The sequence below is a fragment of the Corapipo altera genome, unplaced genomic scaffold (genome assembly GCF_003945725.1).
Source record: "Corapipo altera isolate COAL_440 unplaced genomic scaffold, ASM394572v1 175, whole genome shotgun sequence".
Classification (NCBI taxonomy): Eukaryota; Metazoa; Chordata; class Aves; order Passeriformes; family Pipridae; genus Corapipo; species Corapipo altera.
The window spans coordinates 737,813-760,058 of NW_020884942.1; the positions used below are offsets into that span (position 1 = coordinate 737,813).

Here is a 22,246-nt window from a genome sequence, read left to right on the forward strand (position 1 = left end):
TCCCAGCAGCCCCTGGGACCAGAGAGAGGCTCGGGATGGAGCGTCTCGCCCCGCGTGGAGCTGACGGCAGCGGGACTGCGGGTAGTGGGGAGCGTGACTCAGCCTCTCCAGCAAACTCGGGGCTTGCCTAGGCGCTGCAGCTCCTCGGCAGGGATCGCTTCCGCAGCCTGATTTGCTGGGAAGTTGCCAGCCGCCTGCCACCTCCTCCTCTCTGCAGGCAGCTCTGCCCTATTCTCCGCTCGTCGCCTGTGTCTCCAGTGACAAAATGACTCGCCGGAGGAGAGGGACGAGAGGCTGAATCCCTACGGCAGGAGCGGAGCGGAGGAGCCGGTGATGCGGCCGGAGGATGCTGCAGGGAAGGTACGGGCAGCCGCTCCGGTGGTGCCGGCGGAGGGGAGGGCGATGGGCAGGTTCACAGGCAGTTGTTCGGCTTTGCACCCCGTCCCGATGGGTGCTGAGACCACCCTGTGCGGCCGAGGGGTGACCTGATCCCCCAAGCTGGGGCGGCAGGCAGCGTGTGCTGCGGGAGAGACTCTGTCCTTGTCCCTGAGCTCCTAAGGACATGTATTCCAGGTGTGAAGCCCAGTTGTCTCTCCCGAGGTGCCCATGGAGGACTCAGGGTGGGAGCCCTTCCTGAATGGGCTTATGAGCTGCCTCTGTCCATGCCCCAAGCCCCCATCACCCTGCCTGCCCTGGGGGGCCACAGACAAGAATTAAGGGTGCATTTGACCTTATTTTGACAACTCTTTCTCAAGAAATCAGATCTGCTGCGTGTTGTGCTGATGCAGAAAGCCAGTCTGCCAAAATTTGCCTCCCAAGGTCAGTGGGGCTGTGTAGATCCCAAGGGGGAGGCTGATAAAAGGGCTTTCCCTTGCTGCTTCACGATTTTTCTTCACCACTCCTTGTTCCCACAAGGACTTCCCACCCTTGGGTGTGATTCAGAGTTTGGCTTGTAGAAAGGCAGCCAAAATCCTCCTTAAACCCCACAGCTTGGCCAGAGCATCATCTGAGTTTGATGCTTCCTCTGTTACCTAATCCCAGCTCCCCTGAGAGGACACCATGCCCCCTTGGGGGACACCATCCCCCTTTGCTCCAGCAGCTCTCCCATCTCAGCAAAGGGGGCTATGAGTGTTCAGTGGGGGCTCAGGAGTTTTGCAGCCCCCACCATGCAGGGAGCCAGTGTGCACCTCAGGGCTCTCAGGGCACCTTTACAGGGGACACTGGACCCTGCACAGAGGAGCACCTGGTCTCTGCAGCCAGTGTGTGTGTCTATACAGATTTTTCCATGCAGGGCCACACTCGGGCTGCTCACACAAGAGACCTAGTTCCTGCTCTCCCTGCTGCCAGAAATATCCCAGCTGCCTGCAGCAGAGAGCAGGCAAGGAGAGCTGCGGGCTGAAGGTGGTGGGGGCAATTTGTGGACACCCCAGGGCAGCATGGTGCACACCAAGGCTGGTTCACCACCCATGTGGCCCCTGTGTCAGGATCATGGTGAGGGGATGGCAGGTTTCCCAGGGACCAGTCTCCACCCAGGGAATGATGGATAGAGCTCCTTGGTGCTTTCAGTTCATGGGTATCCTTCTACTTTGAAGGCCCCTTTGGACGGCGCTTGGAGCAACCTGGTCTAGCAGAAGGTGTCCCTGCCTATGGCAGGTGAGGGTGGAACGAGATGAGCTTTAATGCCCCTTCCAACCCAAACCACTCCATGATTCTCTGACTCTCTTCTGCTGCACTCAGGATGGGGATGTTCAGGACCTCCCAGCCTAGGAACAGGAGAGAGGAGGCTGAGAAGCACAAGACACAGGAGCCATGTCCGTGCGTGGCCGGTGCGCCAAGGTGCTCCCCTCCGAGCTGAACAAGGTGTGCCCTGAGAGAGGAGATGACCCTGCCACACACCCCAGGAAGATGAGTGACTTTGAGGTGGTCCCCAACCTGCAGCAGAGCAGTAGCAGCGTCTCGAAGAGCAGGCGGAAGGCACATTTCCCCACTGGCAGCAATGAAAAGGCAAGTTCAGGAGGTAACAGAAGATGGGGTGGTTGGGCTCACACATGGGCTTAATGAGTGCTCATTAACAGGAGCATTAATAACAGATCAGATTAGTTTTAGGGGCAGACAGAAAACCCCCAGATATCTGAGGTACATGCTCAGCACTCATGTCCCCTCTCCTGGGGGTACACGTGGCTTTGTCCTTGCAGACAGCGATGGAGCTTTCATCCTTCACATCCAAGGAAGCACCCAGATGTGCTCCCACCACCTGGGTGTCTGGCCCCTGGCACAACTTCTGGCCCTTTCCAGGAACCCTGACCCCTTGCTGCTTTTCCTGCTCCCTCAGGAAAATCTTATTTCCTGGATTCCTGAAAACATCCGGAAGAAGGAGTGCACCTACTTTGTGGAAAGCTCCCAGACATCAGATTCTGGGTAAGTCAGACAGTCCCCCCTTCCCCTCCCCTGCCAGGAGAGCAGAAGCAGGTGTTGGTGACAAAGCTACAGCACCAGAAAATCCCACCTTTCTGTCACAGGGATTCACAAATCCCTTTTTAACTGGTTCTTCACCCTGCTGTGTGTCACCACATGGCTGAGATTCTGTGTCCCAGACATCCTAACCCTTTCCAATGCTTTTGCAGGCAGTCACTTCAATCCTAAATATTTGTATACTAAATCTCTACAGGTGGAAATATCTATTCTTTTTTTCCTAAGTTTCCCCCCAAACAACACCTTTGTTTCTGCACAAGTTCTGAGCTGGAGGAGGGGCTGGGTGGGAGATGTGAGTACCCATGGTGTTCCTAAGGAGAACAGGAGGGTTGGGCTTGGGCCTTTCGAGTTTCAGCTGTTCTAGACAAAGTTGGTGTGTGTTTCAGGAGGATCGTGTGTGAGTGTGGCTACCTCAGGGAACAGCACCTGGATGATGGTGCCAAGCCTCCCATCTTCCTGGGGAAGGAATGGGACCCCAGCAGGCACATCCAGGAAATGCCAACAGATGCCTTTGGTGATATCCGCTTCACGGGCCTGGGGCAGAAGACAGGGAAGGTGACTGGTTTGTCCCACCTGTGGTGCATGGGGAGCCAGTGTTTGGGCCTTGCCAAAAGGATGGCAGTATTTCCCTCCTGAGTGAGAGAATATTAGAAAAGGGTGGGATTGCCCCAAGGGCAACACTGACCCAAGCAGAGGAGGGGGATGGGACAGGAACCCTCTTCCCTCTCAGTCTTCGTCCATTTCTGAAAACACAAGGCTGCTCTTCACACTGTGAGACCTGTGATTAAAGGAGTGGCTGTTCCCTGTCCTTGTCCTTCGGTTTGTCTTGGGAATGTTCGTTCACAGGGAAGCTAATGGGAACAGGGTCATGGACAAAGACCTGGAGCAGCAGCAACATGGCTATGCTGGGAAATGGTGTTGGGAAGCCTCATGCTCTTTGGTGGGAAGGGAGGGATTGTGGTGGAGGTGGCCTGTTACCCTGACCCCATTGTTTATACCCAAGATATGTATATGCTCCCTTTTTTTTGCAGTATGTGCGTGTCTCCTCAGACACCCCTCCACGGGTCATCTACCACCTCATGACACAGCACTGGGGCCTCGATGCACCCAACCTGCTCATCTCAGTCACCGGGGGAGCCAAAAACTTCATCATGAAGCCAAGGCTGAAGAACATCTTCCGGCAAGGGCTAGTCAAGGTGGCCCAGACAACAGGTAAGAGATCACAGAATCATAAAATCATGGAATCATAGAATAGTTTGGGTTGGAAGGGACCTTTGAAGGAGATCTGGATGCAGAGGGTATCCCTGTGATGGTAGTGGGTGAGAGACATGTCACCTGGCCATGCCAGGTTCCCTGAGTTGGGCTGTTCTAGAGATGCTGAGCTGGTCCAGGAGACCTGTAGGTCCCTGCCTGGACCACCTCCACCAAGGATGGGCTGTTCCTGCTCAGTCACTGCAGGCAACCTCAGAGGGAGCTGGACTGAGAGAGGTGCTGAAGAAGGCATCTCCTGTGCTGCCAGGGCAGGGATGGAGCATCCCTGAGGACCTGCAGGAATAAGGGGGATGCTTGGAGATTGCTCTGAGCAGAACCTCTCCCTTTCCTTGCCCTTCTGTGACCCCCAGGAGCCTGGATCATTACAGGGGGGTCCCATGCTGGTGTGATGAAACAGGTGGGAGAGGCAGTGAGAGACTTCATCCTGAGCTGCAGCCACAAGGAGGGCGAGATTGTCACCATTGGCATTGCCACTTGGGGGACCGTGTACAACCGGGAGAGCCTCGTCTGCCCCATGGTGAGCCAGGCAGAGCCGGAGGGGGGATTGCTTTGCCTGCACCTCGGCTGCCGGGGAAGTCCTGCCAACTATTGTGGTGGGAACAGCTGCTTCTAGATGTCACTGTGGCTGCCAGTCCCAGTACAACCCAGCTGCACCAGAAGGAGTGATGGTCATAGAATCGTAGTCACAGGATGGTTTGGGTTTGAAAGCCCCTTAGAGATCATCCAGTTCCAAGGATACCATGGGCAGGGACACCTTCCACTAGACCAGGTTGCTCCAAGCCCCGTCCAACCTGGCCTTGAATACTTCCAGGGTCATGGGCTGATATTTGCTTGTGGGTGTGAGGGTATGTGGGGCAAGGCTGATGTGAGCGCTGGGGAGGGGGGCAAGGGATGGCTGTTTGGCCAGACTGTCTCCACATGCTGGCCCCCCATGCTGGTTACTTTGGCTATCAGGTGCTCCTGTGCCAGGCTTCTCCCAGAGTGTCTCCTCCTGCACCTTACAGGGTGGCTTTCCTGCTGAGTACGTGCTGGATGAGGAGAACCAAGGCAGCCTGTCGTGCCTGGACAGCAACCACTCCCACTTCATCCTGGTGGACGATGGGACCCACGGGAGGTACGGGGTGGAAATCCCCCTGAGGACCAAGCTGGAGAAGTTCATTTCGGAGCAGACCAAGGTGAAAGGAGGTAACAGCGACACACAGCCCAGCCTGAGGCAGGGATAGGCCATTCCCTGGTGAGGGTGTCCATCCTGGGCTCCAGTGAGTGGCTGTGGCATCCCTGGAGGATCTGGGCAAGCAACCTGAGAGGGTTGCCATGATAAATGTAGAACCTGCTTCCTCAGTGACATAGATCAAAGACCCTTTCTCTACCAGATGATTGACTTATGAGGTCACCAAAGATGTCCCCAAACCTTGTGTTGCTGAGCTGATCAGGGAGAGTCATTTCTCCCAAAGGGCCAGGCTTCCAAGGGGCTTTCCAGGTGGCATCTTCTTGCTGTGCAGATGATTTTCTGTTCTAACACATGCACACACATACATCAGCAAGCATGAATCATGGAATCAAAGAATATCCTGAGTTGGAAGGGACCCATAAGGATCCTTGAGTCCAACTCCTGGCCCTGTAAAGGACACCCCCAAAAATCAGACACCATGTGTCTGATCTGCCATGCCAGACAAGCACCTGCTATGATTTTTCCCTGCCTCTCCGGAAGCCTGACATGTCAGGGACAAAGCTCCCACTTTGCCTTTCCCAACCCACCACTCAGAGGGGACCACATGAGGGGGATCTGCCCTATGGGGAGGTGACCCTGGATTTTGCTTCCCTGCAGGTGTTGCCATCAAGATCCCCATCGTGTGTGTGGTTCTGGAAGGAGGCCCTGGGACTCTCGATGTAAGGAACTGCTTCTGCCGAGCTGAGGATGGGGCAGGTGGAGGGGGCAGCTCCTTCCCGGGGTGCTGGTCTCGGTGTCGGAGCGAGCGCAGTGCCACCCTGACATGAGTGTTGGGAGCAGCAGAGGGGTCCCAGGCTCAGTGAGGGTCTGCTGGTGTCTGGGTGGGATCAGGACCAGCGTCCCCACCCTGTTGCAGACCATCTACAACGCCATCACCAATGGGACGCCCTGTGTGATCGTGGAAGGGTCTGGCCGTGTGGCCGATGTCATTGCACAGGTGGCCAACCTGCCCGTGTCCAAGATAACCATCGCCTTGATCCAGCAGAAGCTGAGTGTGCTCTTCCATGACACCTATGAGCTCTTCACTGAGGGCAAGCTGGTGGAGTGGACCAAGAAGGTGAGCCCCTTGCAGGCTCCTCTGAGCTTGTGGAGACCAAAGGGGTCCCCAGGGGCCCTAGCCCATGAGCAGGAAGGCTCCCAGCAGGGAATTAAAGCTTATCTGCCCCCAGCCGTCCTCATCATTGTCCTGGTGAGCACCCCGTGGCCTCAGGCTCTGCTCCTCTGCTGTCTGCTCCCTTTGGGCAGAGAGGGAGTGTTTGGGATCAGCCACAGCCAGGCTGTGGGACACAGCACAGGGGTTCTGCAGGCAACCCGAGTGGAGTGAGGAATTGCCCTGCACAGGGCAGGGAGCTGTGGGAAGCAGCAGGGAGGAGATGCTGCTGCTGATATCTTACCCACAGCTCTTCCTGTAGATCCAAGACATAGTGCGGAGCCGGCAGCTCCTGACCATCTTCAGAGAGGGCAAATATGGCCAGCAGGATGTGGATGTGGCCATCCTCCAGGCCCTCTTCAAAGGTGAGGGGTGAGGGGCTGCTTAGGAGGATGGGGCAAGGTGAACAGGTTGGGGGTCAAGTCACCTCCTGCAGCTGACTGACTTAGAGGATCACCAAAGTGGTCCCCAAACCTTGTGATCCTGAGCTGATTGGGAAGAGATGTTTATAACAAAGGGCCACACCTCCGAGGCTGATCCTCTCTTCTAACATATGCACTTTGCATGCAGCATCCCGAAACCAGGACCACTTTGGTCGTGAGAATTGGGATCATCAGCTGAAGTTAGCTGTGGCCTGGAACAGGGTGGACATTGCCCGGAGTGAGATCTTCACAGATGACCATGACTGGAAGGTAAGGCAGTATCTGTGATGCTTGTCTGGTCAGGCTTAACAGCTTGTCAGGACTGCAGATATGGAGGACACTTCTCACCTCAGCTGTGCTTGGGGAGAGTTTTAGAGCTCCCACTGCATTGCCAAGGGCTCTTAATCTCTCCTGTTTTTCAAAAGTGCTCCCAAGCAGAGGTCAAAGCTGAGCAGGTTTATCCATCCTTTCTGATGGATCTTTGGGTCTTGGAAGGGATTTTCCAATTTTGGTCACCAGTTTGGGTTCCCCCAGGTCATGTACCTTTGGTGGGACTCGGAAGAGCTGGAGGGAACTAGGAATCCAAAAATGAAATATCTGGGGGTATATGCCTCATCCCTGGAAGTATTCAAGGCCAGGCTGGATGGGGCTTGTAGCAACCTGGGATAGTGGAAGCTGTCCCTGCCCATGGCAGGGGGTTGGTATGAGATAGGCTTTAAGGTCCCTTCCAAACCAAGTCATTCTGTTGATTGTGTGATATTCATGAATTTGGGAAAGCTGTTCTCTGCTCTATCCATCCCTCCACCTGGCAGCCAAGCGAGCAGAGGGCTCCACTGCCAGAGAAGTGAGTGTACTAATCCACCAGTGTGTCTCTGGAGATGTCCCACAAGTCCTAGTACTTCTCAGATGCTCTTTCACATCCAGAAACTCCTTGTGCACTCAGGGATAAAATCTTCCCTGAGTGTGGAGCCTGGTGGGGTTCTGCTCTGAGACCATGGAGCCTCTCACCTCTGCCTCTGGCCTGCCAGCCCACAGATCTCCACCCCGTGATGGCAGCTGCCCTGATTTCCAACAAGCCAGAGTTTGTGAAGTTGTTCCTGGAGCAGGGAGTGCGTCTCAAGGATTTTGTCACCTGGGACACCCTGGTTTACCTGTATGACAACCTGGCACCATCCTGCCTGTTCCATAGCAAGCTGCAGAAGGTGCTGCTGGAGGAGAGAGAGCACACAGCCGGCTCCAAAATGCCAAGGCTCCAGCTGCACCACGTCTCCCAGGTGCTGCGGGAGCTGCTGGGCTGCTCCACGCAGCCTCTGTACCCCAAGCCCAAGCACACGGAGCGGCCCCGGCTCTCCATCCCCGTCCCGCACATCAAGCTGAACGTACGCATCTCCAGGTTACCTGATGGCAGGGTTGCAGTGGGGAGGGGACACCAGCTCAGGGAGACATCCTGGAGGTTGCAGCTGGGTCTCTGTCCTCTTGTCTGCTCAATAATCCTACTGAAAAACCCTTAAAGCCCTGCCTGAGTCATCCGCCCTGCATTCTAGGTGCAACTCTCACCCTCCTACACCTGCAGCACCATGTGGCTGCATGACTGGTGGGCAGGACCCAGTGGGGTGGGTACACAGCTCCACCTGATCCTGGCATTTCCAAGATAAGTCCAGTCTTGGCCACCCCTCTATCTGGGCAAAGTCCCTTCCATGGGTGGTGGACACAGTACCCAGGGTTTGGGTGGCTCTGTGCTGAGGGAACAGGGTCTGACCATTGCACACCTTGCAGGTTCAGGGGTCGAGTCTCCGGTCCCTCTACAAGCGCTCTGCTGGCCGAGTCACCTTCACCATGGACCCTGTCCGAGACCTGCTCATCTGGGCTGTGGTCCAGAACCGCAAGGAGCTGGCAGAAATCATCTGGGCCCAGGTATCACAGCCTAGAGCTGGTGGTCATGGCTGAGGGGCTCAGGTGGAGCCAAACCTTCCAGCCCCAAGGGCAACAGTGGTACCTGCTGGGATTTGGGATAGCAGGCAAGCTGCCCCAAGCCTGACCTCAGCCAAAGGGAAGACAGCCTGAGGGGACTTGGTGTTCATCCCCAGCTACACCATGAGGCCAGATCCCTCTCTTCCTGGCCAAAATGGGAAGAGGGGATGCTCTGAGCCAGAAGTGGGCTAGTCCTTGCACAGGCTGAGAGAGGGCTGAGCACACAGGGGCACGGCAGCTGGGTTGGAGAAGGCTTCCACCCATAAACAGCACCCCAAGACAAGAGGCAGTGTGGCTGGTGGCATGGTGAGCATGCTGAGGAGTCACTCCATCCCATCACCTAATGCATCCCATGAGGAGGGCAGGGTTGTCCCTGTATTCCCTGTGGCAGTGGGTTACCCATAGAGGAGCCCAGCTGAGCTTTTGTCACAGCAAGCTGTCCATCCTGAGTGCCAGTCTGCTTGGGACACCTGCCTTCCCTCCCGTGGATGCTGAGGAGGGCTCGGCAGGACTGATGGAACTTGACAGACAGAGTGTCCACGCTCTCCTTGTCCTCTTCTGTCTCAGAGCCAGGACTGCATGGCAGCTGCACTCGCCTGCAGCAAGATCCTGAAGGAGCTGGCCAAGGAGGAGGAGGACACGGACACCACTGATGACATGCTGGCCCTGGCCGAGCAGTTCGAGCACAAGGCGATTGGTGAGCAGGAGGGCACCCCATAGGGCTGGCAAGCTTCGCCCAGGAGATGTCTGGGGGTGATGGGGGGGTCCCGTCATCAGAATTGAGGTCATGGTGCTCCAAGGGTTGTGCCAGGTGGTGGTGGGAGTGCAGGGAGTACCACTGTGAGGTGCAGTGTCCTGATCCTGCTGCAAAGGGTGACTCTGTGGGTGCCTTGTCCCAGAACTCAGCCTCATCTCCCTGGTACCTGCCCGTGCAGGTGTGTTCACAGACTGCTACCGTAAGGATGAAGAGAGAGCACAGAAGCTTCTCACCCGTGTCTCTGAAGCCTGGGGGAAGACAACCTGTCTGCAGCTGGCATTGGAGGCCAAGAACATGAATTTTGTGTCCCACGGGGGTGTCCAGGTGCATTCCCAGCAGCCATGCTGGGAGGGGACGTGTCCAAGTGTCCTCAAGATCCAGGGTTCTCTGCAGGCAGCAGTGGGGCTCTGCCCTTCATCCCCTGTAACCAGCGCTCCTCTTCCTCCCTCCTCACAGGCCTTTCTCACCAAGGTCTGGTGGGGGAAGCTGTGTGTGGACAACGGGCTTTGGCGGGTGATCACATGCATGCTGTTCTTCCCCCTGCTCTACACCAACCTCATCATCTTCAGGTACTTCTGGCAGCTGGGGCACGCATGCACGGAGACAGGGATTTCCTCCAGCCTCACCCTGTGGCTGGCTGGAGGAAGCTGCCGTGGAATCTCGCTGGGCAGCTGAGCCCACACCCACCCTGCTCCCAGCAGGGAGAAGAGGCTGCAGCCGATGGGTTGCCTGACACGCCTCCGAGCCTTCTTCACAGCTCCCGTCGTCATCTTCCTCATGAACATCCTCTCTTACTTCACCTTCCTCCTGCTCTTTGCCTACGTCCTGATGGTTGACTTCCAGCCGACTCCATCCTGGCGGGAATACCTCATCTACTTCTGGCTCTTCTCCCTGGTGTGCGAGGAGACCCGCCAGGTGCGGGGCAGGCAGAGCCAGGGCTGGGAGGTGGCAGAGGAGGAGAGACACCCCTCTGGGGGCTCCTGGGACGTCCTGAGCAGCTCACGTTCCCGTGCTGCTTCTCACGTCACCATCCATTCGGAGAGGTCCCCCCAGCACATGGAACCACCAGATCCCCCCATCTCTGAGGCTGGAGAATCTCCTTGGCTGCACCTGACCTAGCCGTGTGCACATCCAGAAGAACATGGGGTTTTGGGAATGTCAGGAGATGGAGGACTCACCTCCTTCCTTGGGTGAATTCCCCGCAGCGTCTACACGCTTTGCTTGATATTCAAGGTTTCTTCAGCTTTTGCTTCAATGCCTCAGTGCCTTTCTCCCCCAGCCTGAAGACTCCATGTCCCAGGTGTCCCCATGCTCCTTCCATGCCTGTATAGAAAAGCCCATAGGCTTAGGTTACCTTCGGGTCAGCGAGAGTGTCCAGTGATGGCCAGCTGATCTCTGTGATACCTCCCCTCTGTGAGGCACATGAGTATCTTACACCCAACTCCTCTTCTCTTCCCAACAGCTGCTGTATGATCCAGATGGGCTTGGGCTTGTGAAAATGGCTTCCCTGTACTTCAAGGACTTCTGGAACAAGTTGGATATCTGCGCCATCCTAGTCTTTATCGCAGGGCTGACTTGCAGGTAAGCTGCAGAGCTCGATAGTATTTTCATAGAATCGTGGAATCACAGAGTGGTTTGAGTTGGAAGAGGCCTTAGAGCTCATCTTGTTCCAACCCCCTGCCACAGCAGGGACACCTTCCACTAGCCCAGGTTGCTCCAAGCCCTGTCCGACCTGGCCTTGAACATTTTCAGGGATGGGGCAGCCACAGCTTCTCTGGGCAGCCTGTGCCAGGGCCTCACCATGCTCACAGTAATTCCAACCTAAATGATTCTATATGATTTATTGGTGGCACTGAGGTGTTTCCTTCCTTCTCTTCTGTGCCCAGGCTGATCCCATCGACATTATATCCTGGGCGTATCATACTGTCCTTGGCTTTTATCATTTTCTGCCTGCGCCTGATGCACATTTTCACAGTCAGTAAAACGCTGGGGCCCAAGATCATAATTGTGAAGCGCATGGTGAGAGCTCCCCTTCATCCTGCCAGGGTGATGCTGGACCATCCTGCTAGAGCAGCCGGATGTGCCACCCCTGTCATCCCCTCCTGGAGAGGAGTTTGCTCCAGGACACAGTTATCCTTCCCCTCTGTCTTTGCAGATGAAGGATGTCTTCTTCTTCCTCTTCCTGCTGGCAGTGTGGGTAGTGTCCTTTGGGGTGGCCAAGCAGGCTATCCTGATCCACAACGAGGAGCGCGTGGAGTGGCTTTTCCGTGGTGTGGTTTACCACTCTTACCTGACCATCTTTGGGCAGATTCCTTCCTACATCGATGGTAAGGGACTCCAGCCTGTGACAGCACATGGCACGAGCAGGGTGGCTGTGACAAGGCCAATGTACCAAAATCACGCCGTGTTGGCCCATGGAATTCCCAACAGGTGGCAGTGAGCAGAGCACCTGGGATGTGGCAGATGGAGGTCAAATCCCTGCCTGGTGCTCCCTGAGACACCCTGAGGTTTGGTCGCCACAGAGTCATGTTGTGCCCTCCCACAGGGGTCAACTTCAACATCGACCAGTGCAGCCCCAACGGGACCGACCCCTACAAGCCCAAGTGCCCAGAGACAAACGCGGACAACAAGAAGCCCATCTTCCCAGAGTGGCTGACGGTCATCTTGCTGTGCCTGTACCTGCTCTTCACCAACATCCTCCTCCTCAATCTCCTTATTGCCATGTTCAAGTGAGTCTGAGGGGTTAGAGATCTGGTGGAAGCAGCGGGATCCCGCTTGGGGGGTTATAGATGTGATGGAAGTAGCAGTTGTGGGTCAGGGCTGATCAGGGAGATGGGTAGGAGTTGGGACACCATTCAGACATGATGTGTCCCCTCATCCCCCTGGCACGGCTGACACCTGGGCTCTGCCCCAGCTACACCTTCCAGCAGGTCCAGGAGCACACAGACCAGATCTGGAAGTTCCAGCGGCATGACCTGATTGAGGAGTACCACGGCCGCCCACCCGCGCCCCCACCCCTCATCCTGCTCAACCACCTGCAGCTCCTGGTCCGGCGTGGCTTGCTCCGCCGGCCGGCCACGCACCACAAACTCAGTGAGGACCACCATCCCTCTCCTGCCCTTTGCCCCCTCCTCGGGGCATGAGGATGGGCACATGGGCTGTGGTCCTGGGGTTTGAGATGCCCAGAGATCTGACAGCACTGCCATCCCTTTCTTTGGGCAGAGGAGAAGCTGGAGAAGAACGAGGAAGCTGCCCTCCTCTCATGGGAGATGTTCTTGAAGGAGAACTACCTGCAGCACCAGCAGTGCCAGGAGAAACAGAACACAGAGCAGATGATCCGGGACATTGCACAGAGGTACTGTCACTCCTGAGACAGAGAGTTCCTTCCATTCTTCTGCGCCCTGAGCAGGGAACAGTTGGGATCAGTGCAGGAGTGGCTGCTGAGGGGGTTGCGATCTGCACTGTCCCTCCAGGGTTGATGTACTGGCAGAGCTGCTGGACTTGGACCGGGTGAAGAGGACAGGGGTGGTGGAGCAGAGACTGGGCTCTCTGGAAGACCAGGTGAGGCAAAAACAGAGCAACTACCCAAGAAAGATGATATTTTCCAGGGGCTAAGTCAACTGAACAGAGTACAAAATCTGTCTGAATCAATACCCCTTCAGACAGTTTGAGCTTCATTGCCATTAGCATCCAAGTGGAAAAGGTTTTTGGGGAATGTTCTGTTTGACTCCAAAGGGAACAGAATGCAAGTGGGAAGTGGTGGGATGAGCCGCTGCCTCCACTGGTCACCAAAGAGTTAGAGCTGAACCAGCTCTTCTCCTTGGCCTAAGAGGACCCTCCAGACCTCTTGAAGATGGGGACTCTCTGAAGCCGTCCCACACCCCACACAAGCAGTGGGGTGGCCAGGGAGCCGACCCAGCCCTGGCACCTCCTGTTTCCACTTCCATTTCCACGTGCTTTGTAAAAATGTTTCCCTGGAGATGGTTTTCCAAGGCAAACATCAGGACACAGACAGGATCGCTGCTGCCCATGGGGACTGGCAGCCAGTGCCAAGGGCAGCAGTGCCACCTGCCAGGGCTGGATCCTGCGCTACTCAGGGGTAGGGGGACCCGGGGGGTGACCCTCTGCTGTCCCCCACAGGTGCATCAGAGTGCCCAGGCCCTGAGGTGGATGATGCAGGCACTGCGGGGCAATGGCTTCAGCTCAGGGGAGGACCTGCCAGCCGTGGGTAAGTGGAGCACAACTCCACCCCAGCAGCACCAGGGAAGCCCAGGGCCCCAGACCAGGGCTGAGCAGCCCCTTGCACCTCTCTGTTCAACATCAAGGCAGAGATTCCTTTGGTCTTGGGAGCTTTGGTGGCTCCATGAGGCCATCCAGCCCTTCCTCTGGCCATTTCCACCTTCCCTGAGGTTTCCTCCAGGACCTGTTGGAAGGGAAGCCAGGGTCCAGGTCCCCAGGGGATGTCAGCATCCCCATGGAGAGACCCAGCCAGCCCCCTCGGCAGAGCCCTGGTCCGCAGTACTGGACTCAGTGTCCTGCTTTGTGGGACCCTGCTGTCTGTGTATGTCTCACAGGCTCCTCTAGAGCCTTAGACTTCAAGGAGGCTGACCTGGAGGGGAAAGCTGAGGAGAGACGGCCCCCGTACCATGTGCTTGCCCGAAACCTCCTGTACCCAGGCTCTCACACCCTCCGCTTCCCTGTGCCAGATGAGAAGGTGCCCTGGGAGGTAAGATCTGTGACCCTAGGCAGTGGGGCTGGGAGGAGGGGGTGTGGGGCAGACCCTGGCAGTGGTGGGAGGAGGAATAGACCCTTCATTGCACTTGGGAGCTGCTGTTCTTCCAAGCCCTGAGACAAGTGTCTTCCTGGAGCGGCTGCACTGAGGTTCTCCCAGAGACAAGGGCATAGTTGCTGCTGGGATCTGCTGGGATCTGCTGCAGGGATGCCTGGGGATGCTTGGCTGGAGACAGAGGGTACAATCAACTGCCTCTGCACTTCCTGAAGCAGGGCTGGCTCAGGGTCAGGGACAGGATCCAGCACTGACTTCCATGGGGGCATGATCCCATCGGCTGAGACCCTGAGCTCAGCCCCCAGCAGAGCCAGGAGCATCACTTGGGCAGTGATGCTAGAAGCTGTGCAGAGCAATACACTGGGGCATAAGGTGTCCCTGGACATCCCAGTCCCTGCCTGCCACCAGAGCAGGGATGCAAGGGAGTCCTGACACAGCCACGTGCTTCGCAGGTGGACTTCCCGCTCTATGACCCCCCTGCCTACTCAGCTGACCACAAAGACATGGCTGTGCAGGACCCCTTCAGCCTGTGAGTGTTCCCCCATGGCTCTCCACTCCTCTACCCCTTTCCTGGGTGGCACAGCCAGCCCTCCCTACCGGGCTGCCTCCCACCCCCAGCTCCTTGGAGTCTCTCCTGAAGATCAACTACAACACCATGGATGGGCTGATCGACCGGCAGAGCTTCCACGGGCTCTACGCCGTGCGGGACGGGCTGCCACTGTGAGTGCAGCCACCACAGGGAGCTGGGAGCTGGGCTGGGAGGCAAGACTAGGAGACAGAGAGTCCAGGGGCACCTGAGCCCATCCCGCTTTCCTGTGGCTAATGGTGCAGCAGGGGTAATGTCATGCATCGTGCTCAGGGCTCATCCCCAAAAAACCACCACAGCACCTCAAAAGAGGTGGGGTGCAGTGGTAGGGAAGTGCTAGAGGGGTGCACAGAGGGATTGTGGCACCATCCCAGCCCCCTCACTCTCACTCTGACAGGAACCCCATGGGCAGGACGGGGCTGCGAGGCCGTGGGAGGCTCCACTGCTTTGGGCCCAACCATGCCCTGCACCCCGTCGTGACTCGGTGAGTGTGTGGGGACCACGGGGCTGGGCATGTGGGATGGAAAAGGGGGCATGGAAGCACCTTGGAGAGACTGGGACCTGGCCAAACCCGGTTCTGCCAATACGACCACTGCTGGGAGGAGGGGAGCCAAGTGCAGCTGCAGCATGACAGGGGCCTCTCTCACAGCTGGAGGAGGAATTTGGATGGGTCCATTATAAGGAAGAGTCTGAAGAAGACGCTGGAAGTGCTGGTAGCCCAGTACCCACTGTCAGATGTCTGGGCTCTGCCTGGGGTAAGAGCTGGGGGAAAACAGCTGGTGCAGAAGATGGAGTTGGGAGATGGGAGCAGTGAATGGATGGATGGATGGATGGATGTCCCATAGAAAAGGGGGAATGACAGGTACATGTTGCGACCTTGGCTGAGGAGGTACCTCTGACCCTCCTGCAAAGCATCTGCATGCCAGGGGTGCTGGGTGAGCAATGGTCCCATTACATGCAACCACACACCTGAGCCCCTGTCTCCTGCCTTTCCCTCCTCCTCCTCCTCCACAGCTTCAGTTCTCACATGTCCTTCATTGTGAGCGTGTTAAGCCATTGGCAAAGCATCCTTTCACAGACATTGCACCAGGCACATTCAGACATCTGCCTGGGCAGAGATGAGGACTTCAGGCGGGAGAGGGAGGAAAGGAGGCACCACGAGAGCTTGTGGCACCATCTGCAGTGGTGCCTGATGGCCAAGCTGGTGGAAGGGAGGGAGGCTGGGCTGTGCTGATGGCAGGCCATATGGCTGACATCTCCTTTGGCACAGGGGTCATTGGAGCCAGGGGAGACACTGCCACTGAAGCTCAAGTGGATCCTCCGCCGGGAGTTCTGGCCCCAATTCCAGAACTTGCTGAAACAAGGCACTGAGGTGGGGGGCACACGGGTATCCCAGTGGTATTGGGTCATGTGAGTGTCCCACTGGGATGGGGGCATGCAGGCATCACCCCGGGCAGTAGAGGCACATCGGGACATCACCGCAGTACAGAGACATGTGTCCATCATGGTGTCACAGGGCCACATGGGTGCCCCAGGGTACAGGGGCCACTGGTGGCCACTGCTCCCACCAGGGAGGAATGGCTGGAGGAGGTGGAGACATGCAGTAATGCATGTGTGGAGGTCTGGAGCAGCACAGAGAGCGGGGGGGGGTGGCTGCCCACTCCAGTGTCTGTGCCTGCTGCAGTCGCTCTCCATGGCTCCAGTTGCAGTGGGAATGGGGTGCTGGTCTCCAGTGGGGCAGAGGAGCTGCAGGGCAATACCCCACCACCCCCAGGGCCTCTGGTGCCCTCAGAGATGTGGTGGGGGCTCTGCTGATGTGGCAGCTCTGTCACCGAGCACAGGTACACAAGGGGTACCTCGATGACCCCCGCAACACGGACAATGCCTGGGTCGAGACGGTCGCTGTCAGTGTCCACTTCGACAACCAGAACGACGTGGAGATGAAGCGGCTGAATTCGGTATGGGGCTGTCACCCCTGTGGCTCCCTGACCCACCTCTCAGCAGGAGTGGGATTCTCCAGCTGCACAGAGTGGGGGAATAACATGAGGATGAACATGGGGTGCCACCCCAGTGTGCACCCCAAAAAGAAAGGGCAGGAGGTTGGGGACTAGAAGTGCTGTTGAGTGTGGCTGGCATGGCCCCTCTCCAGCAGCACATCTATGATGTCTGTCCCCTTCCAGTTCCTTCAGGGTTGCGACCCGGAGCTGTGCATCCGCTGGCAGGTGCTGGATAAGAGGATCCCCCTGCATGCCAACCACAAGGAGCTCCTACACAAGGTCTCAACCCTCCTCGGTGCTTACTACTGAGGCCTCAAGCACAGGCCAGGGCTCTTGCTGCCCCAGAGCAGGTTCTGGCTGGGACCTGCAGCTCCACCCCAGTTCACCTGTGAGACCAAGGGAACTGCTGGAGACAAGGTACTTTGGGTGCTTCTGTGAATGTACATTGCAGGTCTCTGGGAGGAAAAGTGTCCCCTCCTTGGGGCAGGGGCTGCCTAGACAGTGCACCCCAGTCACCTGAGCGACCAAGCTCAGCCCCAGCTTGTGTCTTGGTGCTTCCACATTAGCCCACAGCACTAGCCCAGAGCTTGGGCCATGCAGAGCCACAGGGCTGTTCCTGCAAGGTGATCCCTCCCTCAGCTCCAACCTGCTCTTGGCTTCGGGGTGGGCACTGAGGGCTCACCAGCCCCAGCTACTCCACAAGGATATCCATCTCTGCTCCCTGCTCCTGCTCTGAGCCCTGCCAGCTGCCGTGCCACAGATCCCAAAGGATTGCTCTGGAGAAGGCTTGGAGTCACTCCTGTGGCAGCTGTCTCCATATCTTTGGTTGCCTCAGACCCAACAACATGGTCCTGAGCTGTGACCCAGCACTTCCAAAGGTGTGAGCAGCTCTTGGCTTATATATCTGTGGTTTCATAGCTCTGCACAGGCCCACCCGCCACGCCCCACACTGATATGTAATCCTGTGTGTATGCTGAGCTCCAGCTTGTCGCTGAACTCCCTCCCTCTGTCTGAGCCAAGGCACCAGCTAAATGTCACCTGCCTGTCCCCATCCCCTGGTGCACGTGGATGGAAAGGGGCAGCTTGCTGGGACCAGGTGATCCGTGCTCTACGGTCCCTTGAGCAGGTAGGGACAGGAGAGGGGACAGGAGTGTGTCAATCCCAGATATCCCTGCTTTTAGGGGTCTTTCACTCACATTTTCTGTTGCCCGCTGTGGGGAGAACCAGGCACAGTGAAGACATTTTTTGGTCCCCCAGAAGAGCCCCACAGTAGCAGGTTATGTTTGGGACTGCTCAGGGTGGGATTTCACTTCCCCCACCCTCTCCTGATGGATCAGACACTGACCAGCCTGGGCTATTCATCCCACACTGGTGGCCACCACAGCACAAAGGCAGTTTCACCAGTGACGTGCTGGGGCTTGGTGAGGGGAGGGGGCTCGGTTTGGCAATGTATTCAACCCAGCTCAATAAACCATGTATTAAATAACTACAGGCTGGTGGTCTCTTATGCTGTTTAAACAGGGGCCATTCCTGAAGGCCATGCTTGGAGCACACTTCCAGGATGAGCCCAGTTTGAATGTTCTCACCCCAATCTTGTTGCACAAAATCACTTTGCTTGTTGACTCACCCCCAATGATGGCTGAATCACAGAGTGCTTTGGGTTGGGAGGGACCTTAAAGACCATCTCTTTCCAACCCCCTGCCATGGGCAAGAACACCTTCTACTAGACATGGGTGTTTGAGATGATTTGACCTGTTAGGAGTCAATATGGGAGATGTACTCCAAGGTGTTGGCTCGGCGCCTTCTCCCATTTCTTGTGGACTGTTTGATATCTGCTCCTGGTCTCCCATTGCTGAGAGGTCAGGAGACCATCTGCTGACAGCCCACACGGGTGCAGGGAGGTCCAGCCTGGAGGCATGGCCAGGAAGGGAAGGGGCGATCACCCCTTACAGCAGCTGATCAAGCTTCCAGACCCGCCGTCTGGACGGCAGCCTCCGGAAAATTGCTGAAACTTCATTAGCAGCACTTAATTTCCGTACAGGGGTGCTCCGTGCGGCCACTTTCCTGCAGCCCCGTGGGGGTGCTGCCTGGCTGTTCCATCGCCCTGGCCACCAGGTCCCACTCCCCTCGTCTCCCCGCACCGCCCTCCCGCTCCCGCACCGCCCCCGCACCGCCCGGTGCCGCCGCGGCGGGACCGCCCGGCCCGGGGCTCCTTGGGAGCGGCCGCAGCAACAGGTGGGGCCGAGCACGATCGCGGTTGAACCGCCGCGCATCGCACCGGCACCGGCACCGCACCCGCACCGGCACCGCACCCACACTGTCACCGCACCCGCACCGGCACCGCACCCGCACCGGCACCGCACCCACACTGTCACCGCACCCGCAACGGCACCGCACCGGCACCACACTCTCACCTGCACTGGCACTGAATCCGCAGCCGGAGCCGCCCCGGACGAGCCGGTAAGGGACCCCCGGGGCTTCGGGGCGGCGGGGGGCGGCGGAGGGCGGTCGTGCCGCCCACCGGGGTCCCGGCTCGGGGCGGGGCAGGAGGGTGGGTCGGGGCATTGCCCCCGCACACCCCTGGGGTCCGGGAGGCTGCGACTCCTCAGAGCCCCTCTGAGCCCTTCCAGGCGGTAAGAACTGGCATCGCATAACACGCCCTCATTCCCCCGGAGAGACGGAGCTGGCGGAGCCCGGTACCTTTCGTAGGGCCAAGAGGAATTCCCGGGAAGCAGAACTTCATCTCCTCTAGCAGAGCCCACAGTGCCCCAGCCCTGGGCAGGGCCACGGGCTAAACCACGGGCAGCATCCACCCGGTTTGAGCATCTCTCGGGTACGAGCATTCCTCGGGTGTGAGCATTCCTCGGGTGTGAGCATCCCCCTGTGGTACCCTGAGGATGCTCACACCTGAGGGATGCTGCTGTTCCCAGGGGAATGCCATTAGCAGAAGGATGCTGCTACCAGGGGGGACAACAACTCAGTGCCCCTAATGACATCACCATGGGCCATTTAATTCCCAGGTGAAAGGCTCCCTTGGTCTCTCACCCTTCCCTCCATGGAGATTTCTTCCCCCCAGGCTGGCCAAGGCAGTAGGAGAGGTGTGAGCAGCACCAAAGGCAGAGGAAAGGTGTCCCACCTGCTTCACCTCTTGCCTTGCCCCTGACAGCACTGGGGTGTCCCTTGGGGTTTCCACATCACCCCCTTTACTGTGATAGTGGCTCCTCTCTTCACCTCCAGCCCCCAGAATCAGGCTATCAAACCTTACTCTTTGTTTACTTTAAAAAGCAAACTCATCTCCAAACCCTTCTTTGGAAAAACGCTTGGAAATGTGACTTTTACCAGCTCATGGACCAGAAGGGGAGGGAAAGCAAAAGAGCTCCACATTTTGTTATTTAAAACCCTGGTGGTGATTAAGTCAGTCTGATGATCCGTGCAGTCTGACTCATCATTTTTTTTAAACACTCAGTGTTGGTGAGATAGGAATTTACTGATGCTTCTGCACCACATCGCCCCTGGAAACTGGCAGCAGGATGGGGCAGAGGCTCCCAGGCTGGACCTGCCTCCACACCTCCTTCCTACAGCACCCTTTGTCCACCTGGGTGGCCTCTGCAGAGATTGGGGCAGGGGGCAGGGGTTTCACTCTCTGCATCTCTGTGTATAATTAAACTTAGGCCAAATTAAACTGTTCTGGACAAGATGGTAGCCAGTGTCACTCCACCCTTGTTTTCCAAGCTCCTGAGCCCAGCCTCCCACCCCTTTGCCAGGGCACATCACACATGAGCCATACACAATGTTCCAGGAAATAATGCCGTGTCATATCCCCTCCACCCACCGCTTCCCTCCAGCGATGGGAGAGGCTTTGCAGGAGCGCCGAGGGGCCGCCCTGCTGCCCAGGAGCTGCTGCCGCCCCCGGGGAGTTGCCGGCGGCCACGCTGAGCTGCCCGGCTGCAAGATGACCTTCACCACCACCACACCGGCCGCCAGCGTGGCCCAGGCTTTCTTCTGCCTTCTGCTCTGCGTCCCCTGGGGCAGCTCCTGCCCCCCCAGCTGCCAGTGCACGGAGCGGGCAGGGGCAAAGGCCGTCCTCTGCAGCTCCCGGCACCTGGAGGAGATCCCCAAGGACATCCCCAGAGACGCGGTGTTCCTCAAGCTGGATGCCAACAGCATCACCAGGATCCCCAGCAATGCCTTCAGGCACCTCTCCCACCTGGAGGAACTCGATCTCTCCAGGAATGCCATTGAGAAGATCGACAGGGCGGCTTTCAAAGGGGTGGCAGCAGGGCTGCGGACCCTTGACCTCTCCAGCAACCGCATCCGCAGCATTCCCAAGGAGGCCTTGCTGGCACTCAATGCCAAGCTCCGGCTGGCCAACAACCCCTGGCACTGCGAGTGCGCCTTGCAGGAGGTGCTGTGGGAGGCACGACTGGACCCTGACTCTGTCCAGGACATCACCTGCCACACGGCCCCACGGGAGGAATACGTGGGCAAGCCGCTGCTCCAGGTCCTGGATGCCGGCGTCAACTTCTGCAGCGTGCGCCAGAGGACCACAGACGTGGCCATGTTCATCACCATGTTCGGCTGGTTCGCCATGGTCATCGTCTACGTCATCTGCTACGTCCGGCACAACCAGGAGGACTCCTGCAAGCACGTGAATTACCTGAAGTCACTGCCGAGCACCCAGGGCCACGCAGAGACCACCAGCACTGCCTTGTAGTGCGGGGTTGGGGTGCCAGCTCACAGCTTCTTTGCAGGGAGCCAGCGGCCGACCTGTGGCCTTCAAAGCTTCTTGGTGGGATTCCCCCAGTGCTTGCTCCAGTCCTGCACACAAGTGCCACCGACCTCCCCTCCCCAGCAACACTGGACCGAGCGTGAGCAAAGGGCACCAGGGAGGGATGCTGGGGACACCTCACGGAGACCTGTCCACAGAGACCGTGTTCCAGGGGGCGAACACTCCCAGCCAGACCCTTTTTCCCTGCCAGAGCTGGGCTCGCAGGGAATGCAGCCCCAGACACACGCTCGTAGTTTGCACAGGTCAAGCCCCTGGTGGGAAGAGATGGGGGTGGGGGTTTGTGGGGTCAGGAGGTCACTGGGGTGCCGAGGGTCACTGCAGTGGGGTCACCCCATCCTGGCTCCAAGCCTTGTGGAAAGCAGGACATCATCCCCAATGCCCTGCGTGGCATCTCAGCAGCCTCTGCCTGCCTCCAGCAAACTGGGGGGGGGGGGATCTCCCAAACCTTTGGCTCCTCAATAAAGCCCCGCACACAGGAAAAGCCCAAGGGTCTGTGCTATGCTGGGAACTGGGTGTCTGGGGCAGAGGGTGGTGCTCGGGGGGTTTGATCTTGTCCTATTTCAATCTCTCCCAAAGCAGACCAGCCTAAATTCAATGTACCAGCATGACTTCCATTAGGTGCCATCCCTTCCACCCTCAGCCCAGCCTGGCTCAAGCAGGGATCAGCTGCCCAAATGCATCTGGTACATCTTGCCTCATCTTTCCCTTTCTCAGAGCTGAATTTGAGTTGCTGCTGGTGGCTTGGCGTGATGGAAGCAAATCAAATTTTCCCTTGTCTCACAAGCGAGAAATGGTCCTTCCTGGCAGAGCCAG

General features: G+C 57.7%; 2 protein-coding genes across 3 annotated transcripts; both read left to right on the forward strand.

Moving 5' to 3' along the window:
• On the forward strand, window positions 1–18,130 carry TRPM2 (transient receptor potential cation channel subfamily M member 2). 2 transcript variants are annotated; one of them, XM_027661937.1, is made up of 33 exons: window positions 1–360; window positions 1,738–2,004; window positions 2,333–2,418; window positions 2,859–3,027; window positions 3,504–3,684; window positions 4,095–4,261; window positions 4,749–4,929; window positions 5,573–5,634; window positions 5,832–6,032; window positions 6,388–6,490; window positions 6,696–6,817; window positions 7,576–7,926; window positions 8,324–8,461; window positions 9,086–9,215; window positions 9,454–9,599; window positions 9,732–9,844; window positions 9,974–10,190; window positions 10,738–10,856; window positions 11,162–11,294; window positions 11,431–11,602; window positions 11,821–12,004; window positions 12,190–12,368; window positions 12,498–12,630; window positions 12,749–12,836; window positions 13,416–13,503; window positions 13,850–14,001; window positions 14,514–14,590; window positions 14,680–14,781; window positions 15,045–15,131; window positions 15,297–15,402; window positions 15,918–16,019; window positions 16,489–16,605; window positions 16,828–18,130. In XM_027661937.1, the coding sequence occupies exons 2-33, from the start codon at window positions 1,810–1,812 to the stop codon at window positions 16,951–16,953; spliced, it is 4,527 nt and encodes a 1,508-aa protein (XP_027517738.1). In that variant the 5' UTR covers window positions 1–360; window positions 1,738–1,809; the 3' UTR covers window positions 16,954–18,130. The 2 variants fall into 2 exon arrangements, with proteins under 2 accessions (XP_027517738.1, XP_027517739.1); XM_027661938.1 differs by having other exon boundaries at window positions 9,977–10,190.
• Window positions 18,131–20,491: 2,361 nt separating this feature from the next.
• Window positions 20,492–21,904, forward strand: LRRC3 (leucine rich repeat containing 3). The gene has a single exon (XM_027661939.1). It carries the CDS (start codon window positions 20,492–20,494, stop codon window positions 21,356–21,358), a length of 867 nt encoding a protein of 288 aa, XP_027517740.1. The 3' UTR covers window positions 21,359–21,904.
• The last annotated feature ends 342 nt before the right edge of the window (window positions 21,905–22,246 follow it).

Coding starts and splice junctions, on each gene's coding strand:
- LRRC3 (XM_027661939.1), top strand. CDS start 20,492: ATGGGAGAGGCTTTGCAGGAGCGCCGAGGGGCCGCCCTGCTGCCCAGG.
- TRPM2 (XM_027661937.1), top strand. CDS start 1,810: ATGTCCGTGCGTGGCCGGTGCGCCAAGGTGCTCCCCTCCGAGCTGAAC. Junction 14,591..14,679: donor GTGCAGGACCCCTTCAGCCT/GTGAGTGTTCCC, acceptor TCCCACCCCCAG/CTCCTTGGAGTCTCTCCTGA. Junction 15,132..15,296: donor CTGCACCCCGTCGTGACTCG/GTGAGTGTGTGG, acceptor CCTCTCTCACAG/CTGGAGGAGGAATTTGGATG.